At 36.2% G+C, this 25,445-nt stretch overlaps 1 protein-coding gene across 2 annotated transcripts in view; it reads left to right on the top strand.

The window, feature by feature from the left end:
• PDE4B (phosphodiesterase 4B) overlaps nt 1–25,445 on the top strand; it is a 592,331-nt gene that overhangs the window by 87,195 nt on the left and 479,691 nt on the right. For both annotated transcript variants that reach the window (XM_082357190.1, XM_082357189.1), the window contains exons 2-3: nt 18,589–18,701; nt 24,333–24,571. In XM_082357190.1, coding sequence (XP_082213316.1) covers nt 18,660–18,701; nt 24,333–24,571 — 281 coding nt within the window. In that variant the 5' untranslated portion in view covers nt 18,589–18,659. The remainder of the gene's footprint in view (nt 1–18,588; nt 18,702–24,332; nt 24,572–25,445) is intronic.

Below are 25,445 nucleotides of genomic sequence, written 5' to 3'. Positions count from 1 at the left end.
TCTAGTAGTTTTCTGGTGGCATCTTTAGGATTTTCTATGTATAGTATCATGTCATCTGCAAACAGTGACAGTTTTACTTCTTCTTTTCCAATTTGTATTCCTTTTATTTCTTTTTCTTCTCTGATTGCTGTGGCTAGGACTTCCAAGACTATGTTGAATAATAGTGGCAAGTGTGGACACCCTGGTCTTCTTCCTGATCTTAGAGGAAATGCTTTCAGTTTTTTACCATTGAGAATAATGTTTGCTGTGGTTTGTCATATATGGACTTTATTATGTTGTGGTGGGTTCCCTTTATGCCCACTTTCTGGAGAGTTTTTATCATAAATGGGTGTTGAATTCTGTCAAAAGCTTTTTCTGCATCTATTGAGATGATCGTATGGTTTTTATTTTTCAGTTTGTTAGTATGGTATATCACATTGATTGATTTGCATATATTGAAGAATCTTTGCATCCCTGGGATAAATCCCACTTGATCATGGTGTATGATTCTTTTAATGTGTGAGTTCTGAAATTTAAATCATTGGATACATTAGACACCATAGCAAATGCAAATATTCATAGTCTCAGTATTGTTTTTTGTTTTTTGTTTTTTTTTTACTCTGGTAACTCAAGTATCGAAACCAACTTAATCAGTTAAAAAACTAGATATTGTGACAGATTGAAAAATAAATGTTTTCATTATCAATGTGCTTACACTCTAGTTTGGAGTAATATTGACCAATTAAGCAACAATTGAAGTCTGCTGTAATCAGAGTTGAGAGGGGCATAGAGTCCCATGAGAGGCATGAGATTTAAGGTGATTTTAAAGAATTTGAATACATGGAGAAGAATGGAGAAGCAAAAGAAAGAAGTGTATGCAAACATCTTGAAGGGATTTCCATCCACCAATGGATGCCACTTAGATTATTTTTATAGCGTATTGTAAATAATGCTGCAGTGAACGTGGGAGTGCATATATCTTTTGAAATTAGTTTTTTTCATTTTCTTCAGATAAATATAAACCATACCATTTTGATTACTATAGCTTTGTAGTATAGTTTGAAATCAGGGAGCATGATTCCTCCAGCTCTGTTCTTCTTTCTCAAGATCACTTTGGCTATTCAGTGTCTTTTGTGGTTTCATACAAATTTTAAGATTGTTCTATTTCTATGAAGAATGCCAGTAGAATTTTGGTAGGGATTTTATTGAATTTGTAGATTGCTTTGGGTAGTATGGACATTTTAACAGTATTAATTCTTTTAATCCATGAACACAGTATACCTTCACATTTGTTTGTGTCTTCTTCAATTTCTTTCACTGGTGTCTTATGATTTTCAGTGTATAGTTCTTCCACCTCCTTGATTAAATGTATTCCTATGTATTTTATTCTTTTTGATGTAATTGTAAATGGGATTGTTTTCTTAATTTTGTTTCCGATAGCTTGTTATTAGTGTATAGAAACCCAACAGATTTTTGTATATTGATTTTGTATCCTGCGATTATACTGAATTTTTTAATTAGTTCTAACAGTTTTTTGATAGAGTCTTTAGGGTTTTCTATATACAATATCATGTCATCTGCAAGTAGTGACAGTTTTCCTTTTTCCTTTACAATTTGGATGACTTTATTTATTTTTATTGCCTAACTGATCTGGCTAGGACTTCCAATAATATGTTGAATAAACAATGGTGAGTATTGGCATTCTTGTCTTGTTCCTGATCTTAGAAGAAAAGCTGTCAGTTTTTCACTGTTAAGTATGATGTTAGCTGTGGGCTTATCATATATGACCTTTATTATATTGAGTTATGTTTCCTCTATACTGACTTCATTGAGAGTTTTTAGAATCATAAATGGATATTGAATTTTGTCAAATGCTTTTTCTGCATCTATTGAGATGATCGTATTATTTTTATTTTTCATTGTGTTAATGTGGTGTATCACCTTGATTGATTTGCTGATGTTGAACCATCCTTGCATCTTGGAATAAATCTCACTTGATCAAGGTATATGATCCTTTTAATGTATTGTTGAATTCAGCTTGCTAACATTTTGTTGAGGATTTTTGCATCTATGTTCATCGGATATTGGCCTGAAATTTTTTCTTGGGGTATCCTTGTCTGGTTTTGGTATCAAGGTAATCTTGACCTCATAAAATGAGCTTTGAAGAGTTTCCTCTTCTATTTTTTGGAAGAGTTTGAGAAGAATTGGTATTAATTCTTCTTTGAATGTTTGGTAGAATTCACCACTGAAGCTGTCTGATTATGGACTTTCGTTCATGGGGAAGTTTGTGATTACTGATTCAACCTCCTTACTAGTAATCAGTCTTCAGATTTTCTAATTTTTCATGATTCAATCTTGGAAGATAATATGTTTCTAGGCATTTATCCATATCTTCTAGATTGTCCAATTTGTTGGTGTGTAGTTGTTCATGGTAGTCTCTTATAATCTTTTGTATTTCTGTGGTATCAGTTGTGATATCTCCTTTTTCATTTTCAACTTTATTTATTTGAGCCCTCTCTCCTTTTTTCTTGGTTAGTTTAGCTAAAGGTTTGTCAACTTTGTTGGTCTTTTCAAAGAACCGCTTTAGTTTCATTGATCTTTCTATTGTCTTTACAGTCTTTGTTTCATTTATTTCCACTCTGATCTTTGTTACTTCCTTTCTTCTACTAACTTTGGGCCTCATTCTTCTTTTTCTAGTTCTTTGAGGTGTAAAGTTAGGTTGTTTATTTGAAATGTCTTGTTTCTTGAGGTAAGCATGTATTGTTATGAACTTCTCACTTATATGCTTTTGCTGCATCCCATAAATTTTGGTATGTTGTATTTCCATTTTAACTAGTCTCAAGGTGTTTTTGACTTGTCTTTTGATTTCTTTGTTGACTTATTCATTGTTTAGCAGCATTTTGTTTAAGATCACATATTTGTGAATTTTCCAGTTTTCTTCTTTTAATTGATTTCTGTTTTCCTATCATTGTGGAAAAGATGCTTGATATGATTTCAGTATTCTTAAATTCATTAAGACCTGTTTTGTGGCCTAACATGATCTATCCTGAAGAATGTTCCCTCTTCACTTGAGAAGAATATGTAATCTGCTGCTTTTGTATGGAATGTTCTGTATATATCTGTTAAGATGATCTGACCTACGATGTTATTTAAGACCAGTGTTTCCTTGTTGATTTTCTGACTGGATGATCTATCCATTGATGTAAGCAGGTATTAAAGTCCCCTAATATTATTGTGTTGCTGTCCATTTCTTCCTTTAGGTCTGTTAATATTCACTTTATATGTTTATGTGCTCCTATGTTGGGTGCATAAATATTTTCAAATGTTATATCCTCTGGTTGTATTGACCCCTTTATCATTATGTAGTGCCCTTCTTTGATTGTTATTACAGTCTTTGCTTTAAAGTCTATTTTGTCTGTTGTAATTATATAATTATAGCTAGTCAAGCTTTCTTTTGGTTTCCGTTTGTGTGGGACATCTTTTTGCATTCCTTCATTTTCAGTCTATGCATGTCCTTACATCTGAACTGAGTCTCATGTAAGCAGAATTAGATGTTCTGTTTTTTAAATTCATTCAGCCACTCTATGCTTTTTGATTGGAGAATTTAGTTCATTTACATTTAAGGTAATTATCGATAGATATGTACTTACTGCCATTTTGTTAATTATTTTCTGGTAGTTCCTCTCTGTTTTTTTATTTTTCTCTTCCTCTCTTTCATTGTGGTTTGACGACTTTCTTTAGTGTTATGCTTAGAATGCTTTCTCATTATCTTTTGTGTATCTACTATAGGATTTTGCTTTGTGATTACTATGAGCCTTATATGTAACTACCTATATTTTATAACAGTCTATTTAAAGTTGGTAGCAACTTAAGTTTGAATGCATTCTACAGCTCTAAATTTTTACTCTCACCCCACACACAAATTGTATGTTTTTCATGTCCCATTTTACATCTTTATATCTTGTGTATCCCTTAAATAATTATTGCAATTATAATTATTTTTTTACCACTTTTGTCATTTAACCTTCTCAGAAATATACATAAAAAAAAAAGAATGAACTGCTGGTAGATGTGACAAAACAGATGGAACTCAGTGACATTAAGTTGAACAGAAGAAACTAGACACAAGAGAACAGCCTGTATGATTGCTTATATGATACAGTGATAAAAATGTTTATTTTTAGAAATTTTATTAGTGGCTCGATTTTTTTACTAGAATCTACATTTTTTTACTCAAGTCTTTTTTCATTTTTGAATCTATTATCTTTACTAAGATATGATTGTTATTGGTCACTTTTTCCTGGACCATACTCTATATCTATTCATTCTTCTTCAATTTTCTTTTATTTCTAAAAAATTGTCTTAAATTATACCTTTAGATATTTGTCTCATATTAATGCCTCCTTTTTTGGGGGTTCCTTTTTCAGAGATGCTAATTATGTGTTTCTTCTTTTCTTTATTTGTCATTATTTCTCTAATTCCTTTAAACTCTTTGCTCATTTCTAATTTACTTAGCCTACTTTAAGTGAGTCTGTTACCTAATATGTTTCTAACATCGCCAGTTCGGCTTTTTGCTGCTTCCAATTTGGCCTTTATTTTTATGTTGATTTTATTATGTACTTCACTACTTCATTAAACTTTGCCAATTCATGTATTCATGTTTATCTTCTTTTGTTGTTTTACAGGTCATTCACTTGACAGATATTTATGGAATGTCTTCTACCATGTATTAGACACTTCTCTCAATTGTTGCATCTCTTCTATGTTATCTTATTTTATAGAAGTGATCTCTCTCTCTCTTGCTCTCTTTCAAACACATGCTCTTTCTTTACACGCACATACACACAGACACAATTTAATAGCAATGTGCTTAATTAAAATTTTTATCTAGTCTCATGATAGTATTTTTCTAGTGGTATTCTTTCATTTACTTACCTCTTTATTCTTTTATTCATTCATTGGTTTGCTCCTTCATTCATTCATTTGCTTGCATAGATCTGTGTTCTTTCCTTTTTGATTCTCATTTATCTTTGAGTAAAATGAGTTCTTCTTGGCCAGTCATTTGTTGGAGGTTTGTATAAGGGTAGAGTCAGTACTTTGTTCTAGGAATAAAGAAATCCTCCTTTTGTCATAAGGTTGAGTGTATACCTGATTTATTTTAGACTTTTTTCTCAGCTAACAGAAATTGGCTCTTCAGTGTTGTTTTTATTTTGAATCCCACATGCAGAGACACTCTAATCTTTTCAGTGCTCAGGGTTTCCAAAGATGTTAATCTCATCCTGTAGACACTCAAATCAAGCTTCTATCCCTCTCACTTTTTGAAGCTTCTTCTTTTCAAAGCTGGTTAATGACCAACTACTTTCTCTGTTTAGTAATTACTTCTCAGTTCTTATCTTGCTTGACCTTTCTGTGTCATAAGACCATGTCCATTGTGCCTCCTCCTTAAAGCTCCTTGGTTTCTGTCACTACTGACGCCTTGTTTTCAGTCTTCTTACTATCCTTCTTTCAAAATTCTACTCTTCAGCTTACTTTCTTCTTGCCATAAGAATATATTTTCTAGAGTGCAGAGCTGAACATTTCAATCCCTTATTTACATTCTTTCAAAACATTTCCCACCTCCATTTAAAGTCTTACCATTTAGCATTACATTAAAAGATTAACATGTTCTGTCTCTTCCACATTTCTTTTTTTTTTTTTCTTCCACATTTCTTAAGTTGTGTTTTCTATTGCTTTTCATCCTTCAGATCCTATTCTTCAGAGCCATACAAACTGGATATACTTCACCAAACATACCATTATGTTGAACATCTCCGTGATGTGTCTTCCAGTTGGATTATTCTTCCAGCTCTTTTGCTCTGAGGAAATCCATTCATCCTTCAAAACCATGCTCCTATAAATCTATAATCCTCTTATTTACATTAATCAATCCTTTTCATGTGTTTCTTCTCTACATAATGAATAATAATGCTCATTATCACCATTCAGCATTGCAGTGTCCTAGACTGTGAACTCTTTGGCAGGCAAACTGGGGATCTTCTGCTGGTAGCAGTGCCTGTCAAATAGTAGACCTATGCTATTTATTTTCTTTCAGTAAATGAATAAAGATCTCATAAGATTTAGGCTTGAGACCATTGCCTCATTTCCTGTCTGGCACTTAAAAACATGGCCACTTGATAATGAAACAGGAGAACTCACAGACAGAAATTGTAGACTTTGAAGGTAATTTTCTCTCTATTCAGTATTACTTAATATAGTCCTAGATTTAACATGATTAACGAATGATAATGGTAGTTGTTTAATTATCATCTTGGCAAAGATAAAAAAGAAAATAACAATACTATCTCAAATTATCTATAATTCCCTAAGAAGGAACACCTGTGTAACCTTTGCATTCTGTCATTCTGTGTTTGAAGTTCATATTTTTACAAAAATTTGATCTGTATTTTCATTATACACACACACACACACACATACACACAAAACCTGTCAAATAGAGGGAAGGCCAAAAGACTTTTTGTGACCCAGATGATGTTATTTAGCTTTATGATAGAAGAGAGAAATAGGTACCGCTTCTTATTCATTAAAGACTGAGGAATAGTGTTCTATATTACATTCATGGTTGTATAATAATTTTTCAGTATTGTTATTTCCCACAATCATCCATGAATGGACTATAGTTTAAAGGACTTGGGATTAATGCCATTTCAGACACTATATTATTTCCTCACCTTATGATTTGCCCTTTTGTAATGTTTGTAGTATTTACCTTGTCAGATTCATCTTGACTCTCTGCTCAGATCCCTGGAGACTGTCTTTCCCCTGTGAAGCAGTTGTTATATTCTCTTGATAATAAAATTCAGGCATAAATAGCTCTAAAGCACAGTTATATAAGGTCGTGTTATTTCAGTTGTGTTTTTTAAAAGGAAAGAAGTTGAAAGAGGGCATCTTTGTGGTGAGGTGTCAAGAGATAAGACTTAACTGAAATGTTTTGATGGGATTGTGATTCAGCAAGCCACTTAATGAGGACCTATTACATACAAGACCCTGCTAGGCATTGCTCACTATTTCATTTAATCCTCACAATAACCCTGTGAGATAGGAGGCATTGTGCCTGTTTTTACAAGGAAGAACACAGTCTCAGAGAGGTCACGCAAATTGCTAACATCCCACAGTTAGTACGTGATAGAGTTGGAATCTCAACCTAGAATTATCTGAATCCAGTTTCAGAGAGCTTTCCTTTATACAACTGCTGGCTTGCATTGAATGTAGTTTATATTGGAGAATCTACAAATGCCTATCACTAAAACCAGAAATCTTACTGCTTCTGTCATTCTAAAGCACACAACATTTTAACCACATTTAATATTTATTATATGATTGCAGCCATATCAAAAATAGACACAGCAAATTGTTTTTCACCAATAGAAGTACAAGATTAGAAGGATCAAATGACTTAATAAAGATTCCATAATCACTAATTGGGCTCTTACTGGTAGCTAAAGATCAGTGAGAGGAAGTCTTGTTTTGTTTGGAATGAACTGCTGTCCTTCACCTTCCTGATAAAATTTTACTTATCCTACAAGAGCATGGTTCAGATGTATCTTTGTGATTCCTTTCCTGGTCCTCCTAGGCAGTCTTATATAACCTTCCTGTATGCTGTTGCCACCCCTATAGTTACATCAATTGTCCATTTCCACTCTGCTACTCTACTTAGACTGTACAGTCCTTGAAGACAGAGATCATGCCTTTTCATCTATGTATTTTCAGGGCCTATACAGTACATGGCCCTCAGTAGTACTCAGTGAATGATTTTCAGATGAGTGAATAAAAGAGTACCTGAGTACATGCATATATGAATTCATAAATGAATTGCTTTGTGCTAAAGTCTTTTGTGTGTGTGCTTTAGCATGCTCTTTAATGTATAAAGTTTTGCTAAAACAAAAACAAACAAAAACAGACAAAACCCTTTAATTTAGAGGTAGCAAATGTAAGCACTGAAGTGGAACCAAATCCAGGTTACTGGAATTTTTGTCCTCCTTGTGCCATCATTAGGTGAATGACAAATCAGCTTTTATAGGGTCCGTATTTCATCTGTAAAATGAGGGAATCCCATATGGCAAATGTTACAGAGATGGCACTCAAATAAATAAACTTTAAAAAACACTGCTCTAAGGAACTAATGGGGGAGGGGTGTTATAGGCAGTTCTGGTTTTCAAACTTTTCTAACTGGCAGAACTTCTTGTCAAATAAAATCTTCCATAGAGCCCCAGAATATAAAATAGGTAAAAATTGAGATTTTGTGGCTGCCAAGCATCTTTGTCTTCTAATACCTGCCCAGTCTGTTCACTCATCACTTATATATCAGATATATTAGGTACTTGTCAAATTCATGAGTGAGTCCATTCTTAGGGTGTGGTCTAATTTTGCATCTTTAAAAATAAACAAAGAAATTACAGTTTCTGAATATGAAGATATTTAAAGACCAATAAAAATATTTTCATATATTCCTTTATGCTCTATCAAAATAATGTTACACAACATTCTGGTATTGCCATATTAGTTTCAGCCTTCTGTTTTTGAGATATTTCCTCTCTTTTTCATATGTTCACCTCAGTCTGGACCCCCAAGCTTTTAGTAGGGCTGGGACAGACTGTTTGGCCCAAAATTGGGTGTCTGCTTCTAAATAGGTGGTAATCATTGCCAGAGTTAATATCCCATTAATTCAGTAAAGCCAGTAAATGGCACGCCATTAATTCATTTGATGTCCTCAGAAGATTCCTCACATTTTTTGCGTCTTTCTCATAGGAAGTCTGTAATGATGTAGTATTTATATTTCTGAGAAAGGAGCACACAGAAATTGTGTGTGCTTGCTTGCTTAAAATAATAATGAACTTTGTTATTTCAGTCTTCTTCCCAAGAAAAGAAGACTTTTACACTGATGATGAGTATTTGGGGTTTTGAGCCTAAGAAGAAGACTTTGACCAAAATCTTATTTATCTCCCACATGTTCCATGAAACATGTTTGAAAAGCATTATACTGGTGGACAGTTTTAAAAAGCCTAAAGACATAGCACTTGTGAATGAACATTCAGAGTCTTCTGCATTAACTTAAAATTATTTTAGGTATTGAAGCAGAGACCTAATTTAGAAGAAGAAAATACTTGTGAATTCTTGCTCAAGCATAGGAGAAAGCAGAGGCAAATTATTATGCCATTTTAGCTGTTTTAGATCTACAGTTGTTTCGTAGTCCAAGTTTTTCAATTTGATGTAAGTTTGTGTGAGAGTACATAAAGGAGTAGCTTTTCATAGGCTCCATACGTTCTGCAAACTACAATGCAAAATTACGCATTCTTACAAATAAATATATAATCATGATGAATAGTATGAATAAGAAAAAGGTAATGATGTGATAAGGCCCCGTGACACGTAGGGGAAGTCAGTAAAGTCGTTTTTGAAGAAATGCCCCGTAAGCTGAAGGCTGAGGAATGAGTTCGCCAGGCAAAATGGAGAGATTATTACAGCGCAGGAACAGTCCTGCGGCAAGGAAGGCATGTTGGGTAAACCCTAAATGCAGTTTGGTTAAAGATAAATGAGTTAAAGGGGACAGTGATGTGCGGTAAGGTGCAGAAGCGAGTAGAAGCCAACATAGGAAGTTGAGGCTGAAAAGGCAAGCTGGGACCGAATCTGTAGGGACTGGTATGTCACATGAAGGGTTCTGGCTTATCCTCAATGTAACAGGAAGCCATGAGGGATGTAAAGCAGAGAAGTATATAAGGAACTTTGCATTTTCAAAAGATCATTCTGGAGAATACATAGAGGGGGAGCAGAAGGGCTTCTTTCTTTGTCCCTTAGTTACAGTACCTGTAAAAGGTCTGGAACGTCTTCTATGACGCTTTCCTTGACGATTTTTACCCATAGAGGTGGCGTTCACTAATTTGTTCGCCTAATGAACCCATTGTTTGTTCCTGTCACAGCACTCATCACTCTGCTCTGTGAGCCTGACGCGTGCCAAGGAGGCATAAGTATTGCAGAATGAAAAATTGTTGATTCATCTCTTTGAAGACTAGACAGTGGACATTTTAAGGTCGAGGATTATGTCATATTCATCTTGTATTACTCACAGCATCTAGCAAGTCTCTGTCACACACTGGGTTCTCAATGGTTTTTGTTGCTGCTCTTGGGAAACTGAAGGAAAAGAAGTGTCAATATTAATTTTGGGTGGAAATGGGAATTTTGGATCATAGATGCAATTTAATTTGTTATACTCTCATTGAAATTTGGTAACATTAATTGGGGTCCTAGAACAGCTGTAATAGGTTTGTGAAAGTTACTAAGTAGCTCTGAAGGTGGAATTAAAATATTTCAATTTGAGCCTGAGCACGTTCCCCACAAATACTTAAGGGAACTGAAGATCCTTCATCCACACTGGCGCTTTACATTTGTTTGTAGACCTTCTATGGTTCACTTCAGGAGGTAGTAAAAATTCCTCATGCTTCCTAAATCTTCCTGATCACATCATCACTTTGGTACAATGATAACTCTGAGATGGAAACCCTCAGATGTTGAGAGAGCTTACAATATCAAATTGTTCATTTATCTGAATATATGGCTTGAATATGTCATTTGAATGTAGGGCTTCTTTGTTCTTTCCCTCTTATTTAGGAGGCTGAAAAAACAAAGCAGTTTATATAATGTCTTATGGCACTGTAAACTGTAAAAAATTAATCAGTGTACCAGTTACTTTTTTTAGAGTAGGAAAAATAATTCAACACTTTAAGAATTTTCCATTTAGACTGTTTTTATTGGAGAGAAACTCACTAATAAACCCATTAAGGCATTACAGTATTTATACTAGTAGAAACATGGGAATAGTTTGTCACTTTCTCTCTGTTCTTTTGTTGTCAGGAATTGACATTCATCCAAACAAATTGTACAATAAGAATTCTTTCTTTCTTGTCAACATGTGTATTGATTTCAAGTTTGTGTTCTATTAGTAAGTTACAAAGAACACATTTTATAGTAGAAATTGGTTTTAAGTGGTTGTTTAGGAGACATGTCTTACTCAGAGCAGAATTTAGCCTAGCTACTTTGCAGCCTGACAACTATTAAACGAATGCCATTATCTCTTTGTTACTTATAATTCTCTCAGGCTAAGCTAATGGTTTAAGTTCATATTAATTTTTAATACTTCTCAATTTTTATCTCAAAAGTCCTTGATGCTTATTGCCTAATTAAACAAATATTTTTCTCTCCCAGAAATGCCTATATCTAAATGTTGGGTGCTTATAGTCTTAAGAAATTTTACATAAAACATGTCTTTTTGTATTACATACACTTTTTTTTTTATCAATTGTTTTTTGCTCTCCATTATTTGCATCCCATTACAAGAGTTTTTGGGAGGAAGCACATTTGTCTCTCCTTTTTATCTCCCCAACAGTCAAATCCAAAATCAGCTCTAACTGGGCACAGTAGCCCTGAGTTTCTGAAAGTGTGATGAGACCAGCAGATATAAACTCCAGGGAGGACTTTATATTTTCTGTATGGACTTCTGGCCATGTTTATCCATTTGCTGAGTCTAGAGAGTTGGTTTTATGGTTTGTGTTTACTTCTGCTGGTTTCCTGGAATTTCATTAGATTCATAAAGTTTGTGGATAATTATACCACAACCCTTTTACAAGACCCAGAGTGAGGTTGATAGCTCTGCTAGGCGGCTGTGGGGCCGTGAACACGGATAGCACGTCACACTCCTCTTTGGCCAGCATTTCTTCCTTCCAGTCATACTACATTAGATCCCAGCCCAAAACAGAAAACCCTTATCTTCTTGAACGAGACTTTATGCTATTTATTTTAAAAGGTTAATATCCACTGTAAAGAGGTTCTTAGACATTTGTACTTTAGGAATCAGTAAAATTTCCAGAGAACTAGAGGAATGACATAGAAATTGCCGATGTCTAATTTTCTCAATTGAGGCCATTAAGAAACGGAAGAAAGAAATGCTCCATGCCGCATTACATTATCATCATCTCAAAAATGGATATTTTCACATCTGAAAGAGTGATGAGTAGGACTTTTCCTGTTTAAAAAAATGGAGACTGTAACCCTAAGCAGAGGACCAAGAGCCGTCCAAATATCCCACGTTGTCCAAGGAGAGCTGTATATAAAAGTGCTCGGGCAGCTCCCCCTGAGAGGGAGCCAGATGGGTTCTGACACCAGTCATCACCCCAGCAACCTTCCAGTCCTCATATCAACTGACTCTGGGTCGGGGGAGGATGGTATGTGAAGAGGTGTTGGGGAAGTGAATTGTTGGCCTACTGAAGATGAAGAACCACTTCTAGAGATTGGGGGTGCCGTCAATAAAAAGAAGGTTAGATTCTGTATCCTTTAGGAAAACAAAAGGGATTTAATATAATAAATGGATTACATAAATATGAATAATGAAAGTGAAAACAGGCCAGCCAGGTAACCCGAAGGTTAGTGAAGCAGCTGCCATTCCTAGTGCTGAGGGAGAAAGGGAAGGTAGTATTATGAGAGTCTAGCAGTGAAAAGGAGGGGTCACCACCTTAGGAGCTGGAAGCACCAAGGGGTGGCTCTGAAGCTGGTGAGCAGACATCTGATGGGGTGTTGTGTGGCTGCTTCTGGGTCTGCCTGGGGGCGGGGGCGGCCAGTGTTGTTCATGCTCCTGATAAAAGGAAGAGAGTCCCTTCTCTCCAACTCTCTTCTTCCACTTTCCTCCTCACGACTCCTGTTGTCAGCACCTAAGGGAAGCCAGCTGGGAAGAGAATTTGTGAACTACAGTTTGCAATGTCTCAGCCCCAGCGTCACAGAGCAGAGTAACTGAATGGTTGGCTTTGGTCTGAAAGACAATGATAAAAAAACTGACACGGTATCTCATTTCTCCATTGATCATTTATGCAGAAGAATTTCTGATTGGTTCTTTATGTCCCCTTGAGCAAGGGAAAGGGGAAATGGAGAGAGATAGCAGGGCAGAGAGAAGAGATGGCAGCAAAGAAGCTTAACCTTCGCCACTTGGGGTAACAAGGATGCTTGAGCTTATTCTGGATAAGTACATTGTGGATTGAGCCATCTTGTCATTACTTTAATCAGAAGAATAGACGTGCTCAAGGGAACCTTACCAACAAAAGTTTCAGTGTGTACCAGTGGGGATGGGAACTGAGGAGATGAGAAAAGTTATTTTTTTTTCCCAGTGAAAGCTCCTACTTACCCCTAAGAAGAGAGCCAGCATTTGGACACCTGCCTTAGAGAGGGCATCAATATACAGTCTCTTTTTGTCAGAGAAGCAATGACACTTAACAGAGGACTGCAATTAAATGCCCAGTTACATAAGAAGACTTCCCTTTTTTTTTTTTTTTAAATTAATTAATTAATTAATTTATGGCTGTGTTGGGTCTTCGTTTCTGTGTGAGGGCTTTCTCTAGTTGCGGCAAGCGGGGGCCACTCTTCATTGCGGTGCGTGGGCCTCTCACTATCGCGGCCCCTCCTGTTGCGGAGCACAGGCTCCAGACGCGCAGGCTCAGCAATTGTGGCTCACGGGCCTAGTTGCTCCACGGCATGTGGGATCTTCCCAGACCAGGGCTCGAACCCGTGTCCCCTGCATTAGCAGGCAGATTCTCAACCACTGCACCACCAGGGAAGCCCAAGACTTCCCTTTTCATGAATTCTTCCACTCTGCTGCAGTGTGAAAACAGCTAGAACCTAAAGAAAAGAGGGGGGAGGTGGAATAAAAGAGTAGATTATTCCTTCTGGCCCTTCCAAGTCCTACACACCGGCCACCAAGTGGCCCCAGAGATCCTGGCCACTGAGCAGAGAAAAGGGAAGGAGATGGGATTTAAAGCACTTATAAGTTATGGACTCAATTTGAGCTGCTGTTAAGGAAGAGGAAATAGATTTAACATTGAAGATGGAAAACAGTTATTAGAGAAAAATTAAAACATGTGCAGAATGTTCTATAAATCAATTATACAAAAAAACAAAATGAAACTTTTTTGAACATCATTTCAGAATAAAGGGCAATCTTTAAACTGGAAAAAACAACTTTCTTAAAAACTCAAAGTATTAGCCTTATTTTTTTCATCTCTTCAGGGTTTGGTCATTTCATCATGGTTTATATCCATAATGTAGGATTTTAGAATGATTATCATTATTCATTGAACTTTCTATCAGTCAGAGATTACTAGTACTGATAACTGAAACCTGCCGAAGGAGAAATTTACACTATAGCTATAGCAGTCAGTCACGGTCTTTTTCCTCATTTTAGCTTTTATATCTCTGTGGAGAAAGAGGGAAATACATAATTATATGAAGAATACTGTAGTCTTAGAAAATAACAGAATGTTGTGAAAGATTAATATAAGTTTAAAAGCATCTTTTAAGTGGTGAAAGATAAAACCACAGGAAAACTACTCATATGTGCCAGAAATGGAATTTATAGTCATCATACTTACTCATAACTTTGAAATTCTTAGAAACACTTTGTTTTAATGAACCAAATGGCATTCTATGTATTGAGAAGCAAATTTTGCTAATGGAAGAATAATCTCAAATTAAGAGAGCCTGACTTCTCTTGTTTACATTTGCCTTAAATTTGAGGCGCTTAAAAACGTCAGTATCTTTTAAAAATTACTGCTTTTTGTCCTTACATGATTAGGGAGCATGATTCCAGAAAACTGATCAACTTAACTTGTATTCCAATATCAGAAAAATAAATAAAAATCACTTCGTTCACTTCTGCCTTGAAAAGATGTGAATAAGACCCAATCAGCTGCATAGTGATTGGTTAAGAGACTTGGCTTTAGAAATAAAGTTCTAGTCTGAACCAGCAGAGTATGTGACTTTGTGCGTATTTTATTACTGTTCCGAGACTTGATTCCCTCACCTGTTGTGATAATTGTGCCCACCTTATTTGGTTGGCTGCTCTAATGAGACATAATTGAACTCTTATATGCATAGTATAAACTGGCACAAGATAATTTCTCCATCCATGTCAATCTAAACGAAAGGCAGCTGACACTAGCAATCAGCAATAACATGGCATGTATAATCTCTATTCTTCTATTTCATAATATTATAACACAATATATTATAATGTTAAATTATATTGTATACTATTATATAACAATAGTATAATACAATAATATAACAATGTAATATTAAACATGTTATAACATTTCTCTGAATTCCCAAACAGAATCACCATTGCCACCCACGAGTGATGACATAAAACTATTTCTGCCTCACAAAAGCAATTTGAGATAAGGCCTGCTGACCTTCTTTTCTAAAAGCCATAAAACCATTCTAGAACTCCAACTAGATTTTACTTATTCATTCTCTAACAGTTATTTATTGAGACCCTGCTTTGTGTCAGTCACTGTACGAGGCACTGAGGGAGGATATTGTAAAATTGCCCTCTGGCTTTGTAGAGTTTTTGGAGCAAATCTGTTACCAGTCAGGGTCCCAGCAGGAAACAGATTGCACTCCCACAGGGAGTGAAAGAGAATTTAATGTAGGTACTATTTACAAAAGGTGTGGACAGGGTTGAGGATAACCACAAAGGCATGATGCAGCACCATGAGGCTAGCAAAAGTGGAAAGTTGCTACCAGCCTTATGTCTGAAGGGTAAAGTGGAGACAGTAGTTAATGGAACCCAGGGAAACCTATCTCCTTAGAGAGGGGTGACTGCAGGAGCTGTGATCTAGAGTAGAGGGCTTTCGCCACTATTACGCTCTAGCCAGCAGAGAGGAACCTTTCTTTCCTCCTGTCTTCCTGATGCACTTCCCAGGAGCCAGAGGGCTAGAGAGCCCATGGACTCAGTCTGTGAGGACCAGCCTCCTAGGGCACAGCCAGGATGGAGAAGGTGTTGGAGTGGATCTTGAGGGGCAAACATAAACTGTCTAGAAAACAATCTCTCCTCTCTTTTATTTTGTTTTATCGGATTGGCCAAAAAGTTCGTTCGGGTTTTCCATACCATCTTACGGAAAAACCCGAACGAACTTTTTGGCCAGCCCAATATATAACAGACGCTGGGTTTTATTTCTGAATGTAAAAGTAATATATTTTAAATGTAGAACATTTGGAAAACTTCCTTGTAACTTGAGGTCTTGCTTTTTCCTAGCCAGGACATGCTCCCAGTTGAAGGCACGTGAATTTATCCAGTCAGCTCTCACACTCAAAGTGTTTTAAAACATAAGTTTATTTTCATGGCTAAGACCTCACAAAAATACTCTTGCATGCCCCAAATCTACTGATGTTACCCTGGAACATGTCTTTCTGCCTGTCATAAATTTCCTTAGTATGGCATCTTCCTGCATGTGTCACACCCTTAGTGCATTAAATTCTTTCCCATATTTTTGCACACCATATACTTTTCTATTATCTCCACTAAACAAATTCTACTTATTATTTAAGGCTAAAAAGAAACGTCATTTCCTTCCCAAAGTCTTCCCTGAAACCTAAGCATTTTAACATTTCATTATATTCTTTGATTCACTCATTTTACAAACATATTTGAGAACCTACTCTGTACCAAGTGCACATTTAATATATGTAAGTCTTCCCTGCCAGACTAGACCTAAAATTCTTGAGGGCTGGGTTTGCATTGAGCTTCATCTGGATCCTAGAATGCCTTGTTCACTTCTAAGGAGATATAGCTAAGGTCTTACTCTTCATTTCTGCTGGGGAAACTTGATCCTTGTTTCTCCCTGCTGAAGACAGCCTAGAGATTCTACTCCAGTTGTGTTGTTTTATCCTATTTTTAAGTGCATTTCCTGCCAAGCAAAATGGATCATTTTTTTGGCTCAGAAAAGAATATATCACAAAAATTTGGAAAATATGAAAAAGAAAGAAAAACCTCAAATAACTCTTATATAATGTTCACTGTTTTAATTTTACACAGCTTCTTTAATAATTTTCTGTGCTCACATTTTTACAGAATTATACTGATTGGGGATATCTAATCCTATATCCTGCATTTAAAACTTACATCTTTTAATCTTGCTTTTTCTTTGCTTAGCAGTATAAACATTTTTTTTCAGGTTCGGCCTTATAGAGGCACTCAAGACTGAACATAACAGAGATAAAATGTCTGTTATTTGTTGACTTTTGTTAAGTTTCAAACCGCCTTTGAGTGAAAAGCTCTAAAATTCTGCCTATTCCTCTTTGGTCAGTGTTAGAGGAGTTCAGTAATTGTAATCATTCCTTGGTGTATGCTGAGGAAATTCTTTTCCTTGGCATATTGAATTGAACACCTGAAAGGCCTGTGGGGTTCTCTCCCTAGAAGACTTATAAAGGCAAAGTTTCTCCCTCCCCCCACTCTCTTATCCACTCTGTCAGTTTCACTGCCAACTCCTGCATAATATCATCAAATTATGTGTTATAAATTCAACCCTGGTTTCCCGGGTGATGGGACAATGCCACTACTTAGTATTCCTAGTCACATAGCTACAATTCCATCACGCTCTTAATCTATATATATCTTCATGTTCGAGAAGCAGACTCTTCAAATCAGGCATGTATTAAGAGTTTTAAATGTACAGAGTGAGAAAACATAGGAGCTTCTTGAGCCCAGCATCGATGCAGGCCATTTTTGATGTTAAGATCTTGAGAATCGGCCATGTGGACCAACGCTTCTTGGATTCAGTGGTTTCTATACTGTACCTTTTCCAGTTCAATTCTGCAAACTCAGAATTCTTCATATTCTCTTTTAGACTATTGTATGTCTGAACTTTAAATTTGGGCCTGTTTTAATAGCCTGAGTTTTCATAAACCAGTGACTTTTTCCTCTGGAGCTGGCACAAGTTGGGTGCATCCTTAAATTTTGGTAATGTTATTGAGGTTCTTTGTTGCTGAAGTGGCTTCCAGTGATCTACACAAAACAAATGTCATGAACCGCAGTGCCTCTGCTTCAGAATGGCCAAGTTTGTGTGATTTAAACCAGGGAATACTAGCTCTTTCTAACTGTTGGTTGCTAAAATTCTCTGTGATGAATACTTGCCTATGTACTTATACGTGTAAGAGGTTTAAACTGATGGTACAATTGAAATTAAGATTTTTTTTTGGTCATGCATATTTTTGTATTGGTTTTCTTTCTTTTCCTTTTTTCTTTGACAATAGTATCAATGGATCATATTCATTAAATTCTAAATCTGCCATGTTTTAGCTGTGTTACCTTGGCCCAATTATTTTTCTGATCCTCTGTTCTCCCATTAGAAAAAAAGATGAAAATAATCTCACCGATTGTTATGGGGATCAAATGAAATATTATATGGGAAAGTACTTTCTAAGTTTAAAGCCCTTCACTAATACATATTATTTCTGTATTCTTAAGGATCATTGATTATTTGGGAACCTAATTGTTATCGTCTATTCTTTTTCTCTCCTCTCAAATATCTTTGCACTGATGTCTTGGATTTTTGCATTTTGTGAACCTCTTTCCTCACATGTTAGATTTAATTGTCTTGGTAAATTGTGATATTGACTTATGCATGTGCATTGTGTACATTCAGATGTTAGTGTGGAGAATACAAATAAGCTACGTATTTGTATTTAAGGATACTGAACTGTTCTTTTTTGTGTGTGTCTTGTTTTCCCCTGCAGGTCTTAAAAATTGTCAGCAAAGCTGCGCTGAATAACAGACACCCTAAGAGGGGCTGCTTTTCCCCTTTATAATGAAGAAAAGCAGGAGTGTAATGACAGTGACGGCCGATGATGTAAGTTCCAGAAGTCAGAGTTGCCGATTCCACCCACTCTTTGCTCAATAAAGAAGTCACTCCATAATTCTGTTCCAAGGGCAGGCAAGGTTGTCTAATAGTACCACTCTGTCGCCAGGTGTTTCTGTGACCTGGACACTGGCAGCCCTTGGACCCAGCACTCTACATGCTAGGCAGCTGGCACACTGCCCTCTCTGCAGCTTGGAGGTGGGCTCAGTTTGAGCTTTGTGATTTTCATTTACAAAACCACCAATCTGTGGAAATTTTTCTTTTCACCCTGTTTGCATTTCTTGATGACTTTCTTGCACACTTTTATCCAAGTTCAGCTGATCCTTGAGTCATCTCCTATGGTGGGGTCTTTGACAGCTGTTTGTAACCCATCCTCTAGGACTTGGCTCAAGTGTGGGCCTCAGACCAGCAGAACTAGCATCACCTGTGTATTTATCAGAAATGCAGAATTTCAGAACCATCCCTCAGACCTAAAGATCAGAATTTATTCCCAAGGTGATTACATATGTACATTATGTACATACGTAAATTTCCATGATCTTCACTAAACAAATTCTACTTATTATTTAAGGCTAAAAAGAAACCGCATTTCCTTCCCAAAGCTTTCCTTGAAATCTAAGGATTTTCACATTTAATTATATTCTTTGATTTACTCATTTTACAAATATTTTTGAGAACCTACTATGTACCAAGTGCATTTTTAATATACGTAAGTCCCAGGCTGACTACGTATGTACATTGTATTTGAGAAGCTCTGCTCTGGGTCATTTGAAGAAGTCTGTAGACTCATCATTTTTAATAGCTTTGCATGTTGGTCAGCTGAGATTGTCTTTTTTGTTTTCAATTGACCAGTCCCCCATTAGTGTGTTTTTAATTGTCCAGTGTTTACTCAGCTTCTGTTTGTAATTGAGCTAAAAATTATATGCCACTAATCAGATGTGCAGAAGGAAGGAAGGGAGGGAGGAAGGAAAAAGAAGTCATTTTCCTTGCTGTCTGTAATAGCTCATCTTGTTGTTAAACTTCTATTTCACAGATGGGGGAGGGGCTGGGAGGAACTTGAACTTGGTAATTAATAATGTAAACTGGTATCTTTTGAGTAAATGCCCAGTCTATGAGTATCTCTCCAAGTTCTTACTCCTTCCCTTCCATGTGGGCAAGTGGGAAAACAACATTAATTGACGTTATAGTCACAGGTGTGTGGTATTGTCCTTGTCTTGTGTTTCCACTGGTTCTCACTGTTGTCCTATTGAGGAATAGCTCATTTCCCCAGATATTTGGTTGTCAGTCTCCGCCCTTGATCCAGTGTGCTTAGGCACATGGTAGGTGTAACAGGTGGTGAGGGCTCTCAGCCGGAGCAGGGGACCTTCTCAGCTCGCTGAGAAGTAAATTTGACCTTCTCCCCTGCTGCCTGGGCTCTTCACCTAACCTTTCGGTGGAGCTCTGATTGTTTAAAAGACTCAGCTTTGCTTCTGTGTAGCCCTTACCTTTGGGCTGCTCACCCCATGAACCCCTGGTCCCTTTACCTTATGCTGCAGAAAACCCCTTGGCAAGCAAGCTGAGGCTAATTCTCAGTTTTCTTCTCTGTCCCTGTCTGGGTTTGTAAGAACTTCTAGGGCCCGCAAATGCAGAGTGAGACTTAGTTGTGCCATGGGGCTCTTGCCCACCAAAGCACACTCCTTTGCCATTGCCGTTTCTACTCTTTGGTGTTGAGACACTTGGTTAGTGATCTAGTCTCATCGCCTGTGCCATATTTCCTTTTCTTCTTTCCCCCTTCCCTGCTCCTTGACCACAAGGCAACTGCCCTTAAGTCATATTCTAAGTCCTCAGTACCAGTGGTAAAAAGCTGTGTTCAGACCTTCATGCTCTGGTTAGGATATCTAAGGGGAAGCTTCTGGAATTTAGAAATTCTGTTTCACTTTAAAAAAAAAAAGCTTGGGGTTGTCCTATAATACTATTTGTATACTGTGTGCTCCAGATTCTATTTCTTTGCAAGAATAAAACTAAGCAATGCATCCTGTCTGTAAAGGATGATCAGTGATTTTTTTTCCTTTTCATTCTATCATTGCAGTAATAATCCTAATCCTCTCTGAGGTAATGGTTACCACAATCAAAAGACAGGGAAGGTTGCATAGAAGAATGTGCAAAAAAAGAAAAGCACATTTGAAGAATACTAACCCCACCTAGACTGGTGGGGTTAGTATTATTACCTAGATTTGCACTGTCTGACGTGGTAGCCGCTCGCCACACGTGACTATTAAGCACTAGTACGAATGGGGAGGTGCTGTAAATGTGAAATACATCTTGGATTTTGATTACATAATAATACAAATAGAAAAGACTATAAAATATGTTATTAATAATTTTTGATATAGATTACATGTTGAAATGACAATATTTTGGATATACTAAACTAAGTAAAATATACTATTAAAAGTAATTTCACCTGTTTCCTTTTTTTTTTACTTTTTTAATGTGACTACTAGAATATTTAAAATTATACATTTGGCTCCCATTTGTGGCTTGTACTTTATTTCTGGTGGACAGTCATAACCTAAAACTTTTCACCATGCCCCTCAACCTTTCCAGTATAGTACAGAAGATCATATCAGATGTTACACACAGTATCTCTTCCCTTACAACAAAAGCAAATTGGCAATATTATATATTTTTTTATACCACACTCTGAAGAAAGGTTCACCCTTAAGTCAAGGATATTTTATTATATTCTCATTATTTCAGCTCAACAAACAGTTACTCAGTGATTTAAATATTCACCTAATATTAATTTAGCACCTATTATGCACTCAACACTGGTTAGGTTCTAAGGATTAGAGTCCTTGTCCCTTTGTAGGTTATATTCTAGAGGGGAGGGCATACATCAATCAATAAGTTATAAAATAATCCCAGCTATGATAAGAGCTGTGGAGAAACATGAAGTTGGTCAGGGGGCAAAGAATGGTTGGATGGTGACAATAGATGTTCATAGAAGGATAACATGAAGAGATGAAATACAGACAGTGAGGACATATAAGCATTGAGGGAGTGAGCCCTGTGAAAATCTGGGGGAAGAGAGTTTCTGGCAAAGGGAACAGTGTGATTTCCAAAAGTAACATTCAAATTAATGTTTTTTTCCCCCAAATCTTTGATCTGATGAGTGGTGTAGTTGGCCAGTATCACGCTGGTTAAAATAGGAAAATAAGTCCAAGATCACAAATTCAGTAGTTTAGAATTGACTGAATTAGATTTTGCCTTTGAGGATGTTAGCAAATTTGGGGCAGTAATTATGAGTATGAATTAGAAAGTTTGAGGTAATTATGAATAACTCAACTTAGGTTAATGAGTGTTTGCATAACAATGTTACTGTTTCTAGTATTTAACTTAATTTCTAAAAAGCTATTCCATTAAGCTCTTTTGTGGCAATGCATTTTCACATTAACTGAGGTCTTTTGAAACAAATTCTTCAAAGAATGACTCCAAATCTGTAAATTCAAGCTTGTTCGCAAGTCAATATGGGATATATTTTGTGTTAGGCGTGACTTTGTTACTTTTCAAATAACAAGTACCAAATAAGTACCCATTTAATCTATTCACTGCAATTAAACCTGGTTGGTAATATTTCCATTTCTAAAAGAGGAAAAATATCCAATAACTTTATTATAAGACTATTGTGGTTGGTGGTTTAACTAAGTGACATCCTCATTTCTGTTCTTTGGTACAGTGTTTCTTATGTAGATGGTAAAGTATAGGCTTTACCACCTATACAAGAAACACTGCTTTGCTTTCCAGATAATCAGTACTTTCTTTACATGCATATTTGGAACAAACTGAGTTATAAAATTTCTGACTTTTAGTTTGTTCTTGAATCTCTTTAGGAAGACTTTGTCCTAAGACTTTCTGTCTCCTCAACTAGTCTCTTAAGTCTTTTGAGAAAGAAACTTACATATACTATGCTTTCTCCTCAGCCTCTCATTTCTAACACACACACACACACGCGCGCGCGCGCACACACACACACACACACACACACACACACACATATAAGTGCTAGGCCTACAGTAGATTTAATATAACCAGTTACTAAACAGCAAAACACTGGCCACATTCCAGAATATTTCAAACTCTGGAAAATTGTAAATTGTTTTGTCTCCTTCCTGTTACTGAATTGTGGTTCTACTGAATTTTAAATAAGTGGTATTCCAAAACCATAAGTCAAGCACAAAATATATGATGATATCCCATTTCCAGGTGGAGAGAGTGGGGCCCCTGAAAATTGTCAGGCCTATTCATGCCCAGATTTTCATCATGAAAATGTGATTTTGCATGGATGAGATAAGCATAATCACTAGAATACAGACTCTGTCTCTTTTTGCTGTTGTATCCTTTCTTAAGTAGCACAGAGCAAGACTTTAATAGGTGTGTAGAAAATATTTGTTGAATGAACCCAGCTGGACCCTTAAACTTGAGTTAATTATCCTTGTATGAACTAGTATAGGGGTGGGTGGAGGAGTGGTGGTTGGAGAACTTTAGTTTGTTTAAACCTAAGGCAGTCTAGTCCCAGGCTCTCCTAAGTCCATTCTGAAGGGCTAGTAGGAAGTACCTGTCTTTTTAGGGCTACAGAATGACTTCCAGGTGAGAGACCTTGGCCTGGTGTTAGGACTTCCATTATTGCTTAAGATACGAGTGGAGAGTGACAGTTATAACTTTTAAACTCCAAGTTGCTATCAGTGGCTACTTGCATTGCTGTAACATTTCTTGTCTTTAAGCCGGTGTGAATGGTGACCCAGGCAGAGGTTCTTTTGGGGCTTCCACTCCCCACAGTACCAGGAACCAGAGTCACCAAGAGATATAGGAAGAATGAATAACTCTTATTATTGGTTATAATACAATGCCTCTATCTTCTCACAAGTATTTCATTCATGTCAGCATTAGGGCATATATTGAACACATGGCAGTTCAATTCGGGACCAGATAAAGTATATTCTTCTTTTTCTGAGCTCTTGTATGTTTGACAAGGAAAAAAAAACCCTACCCTCAAATCCCCTCAACTCTGAGGAGACCTTTTATAAGAACAGGAAAAGTCAGTTACCCAGTCACCCACAATTATGAGTATCTTGCTGGCCTGAGATAGAAAATATATTTACTTTAAAACATTGAACAAGAAATGTTATACTTTAGCTAGTATAGTTTGTTCCCGTGTTGCAGAGTGATAACACTGATGTCCAAAATATATTTTCTATGAAAAGCTTTCATTTTAGCAAGTTAAAAAAGAGAAGGAAAAAAAGAATAATTTTAAAAAGTGAAAGAAGATACAAAGCCCTGCAATCCACATGCTTCTAACTGGAAAATATTATCGACAGTCCTAAAGATCACCAAGGCTGTGCAACTGATGTGTTTAAAATTTGAGAATTAGCCCCCTGTGCCTATGTGTTTTCTCTTAAGCTTTTGACGCCAGTGTTCGATTCTGATTGTGAGATAATGAATCAGGACTTTATGAGTGATCATGTAGCTTCTTGATCATTTAGCTTGATCATTTAGCTTCTTATTTTACTCCATCGTGCATCATTTTAAACATTTGAATTTCATTTTCTTTTTCTCTTTTTTCTTTCCCTGTGGTTCCTCTAGAATGTTAAAGATTATTTTGAATGCAACTTGAGTAAATCCTACAGTTCTTCTAGTAACACACTTGGGATTGACCTCTGGAGAGGGAGAAGGTGTTGCTCAGGAAACCTGCAGTTGCCACCACTGTCCCAAAGACAGAGCGGAAGGGCAAGGACTCCTGAGGGAGATGGCATTTCCAGACCGACCACGCTTCCTTTGGTGACACTTCCAAGCATTGCTATTACAACTGTAAGCCAGGAGTGGTGAGTAACCCCCAACTTAAATGTCAGTTCGAAGTTTTATTTTCCAGTTACTCCCGATACAATTTCTTGTTATTAAAATGTTAGTTATCTGTGGAGTAACTAAGGCTTTTGACATTTTGAGAGTTTGTTTCCCTTTGGGTAGCAAAATGAGGAGTGGAGGTATCTCCTACCTCTTAAGATTGGAAGGGGCCTATTGAGGAAGGAATGAGATGCGTTTTTATTAATGACAAGGAAAGCAAAATTACTGCCTATGATCTTTTTAAAAAAAAACTATTAGTGTATGTCAATATGATGTTTTAATTTAGAAAAGCAAAATTATATGAGTGCCTAAAGGAAGTAAAACATACATAGATGAATGACAGGAGATATTCTTATTACTGTACTCAAAATATAGTTATTCTTAGCTTCTTTTTATTATAATCCCACTTTACTAATTTCAGTTTGTGATTATCTAGAAAATAAAACACTTCATTATAAATTAAAAGAGGAATGAAAATTGTACTATGAGAGATGCTTGGACTGTTTTGCAGAGTCTGTGTTTGTGAAAGAGGCTATTTTAATCTAGTGTTGAAACGTTAATTGAATACATATAATTTATAACTGTGGTTAAAATTGTGCCATGATATTTCTTCAAATACGTGTTTTTAATCACATATTTAGTTTTTAGCACTTTCTCTGGTTTTTCTTTTTACTCTACATTATTTCCAAATATTTTCCAAGAATAGTCTGCTTACATAGCATGGAGTCTTATTAAAAAGAAAAATACTTTCTCTATTTTTTATGTAATTTTAAATTATAATAATATGGTGCTTTAAAAAAATCACTTTTCATTTAACTCATTTGTTAAGGAGAAAAACTAAATATATTAAATCAC

The sequence above is a fragment of the Balaenoptera borealis genome, assembly GCF_965194805.1.
Source record: "Balaenoptera borealis genome assembly, chromosome: 1".
NCBI lineage: Eukaryota > Metazoa > Chordata > Mammalia > Artiodactyla > Balaenopteridae > Balaenoptera > Balaenoptera borealis.
Note: the sequence above shows the minus strand (reverse complement) of the source record. Positions and strands in the feature narration are given on the sequence as shown.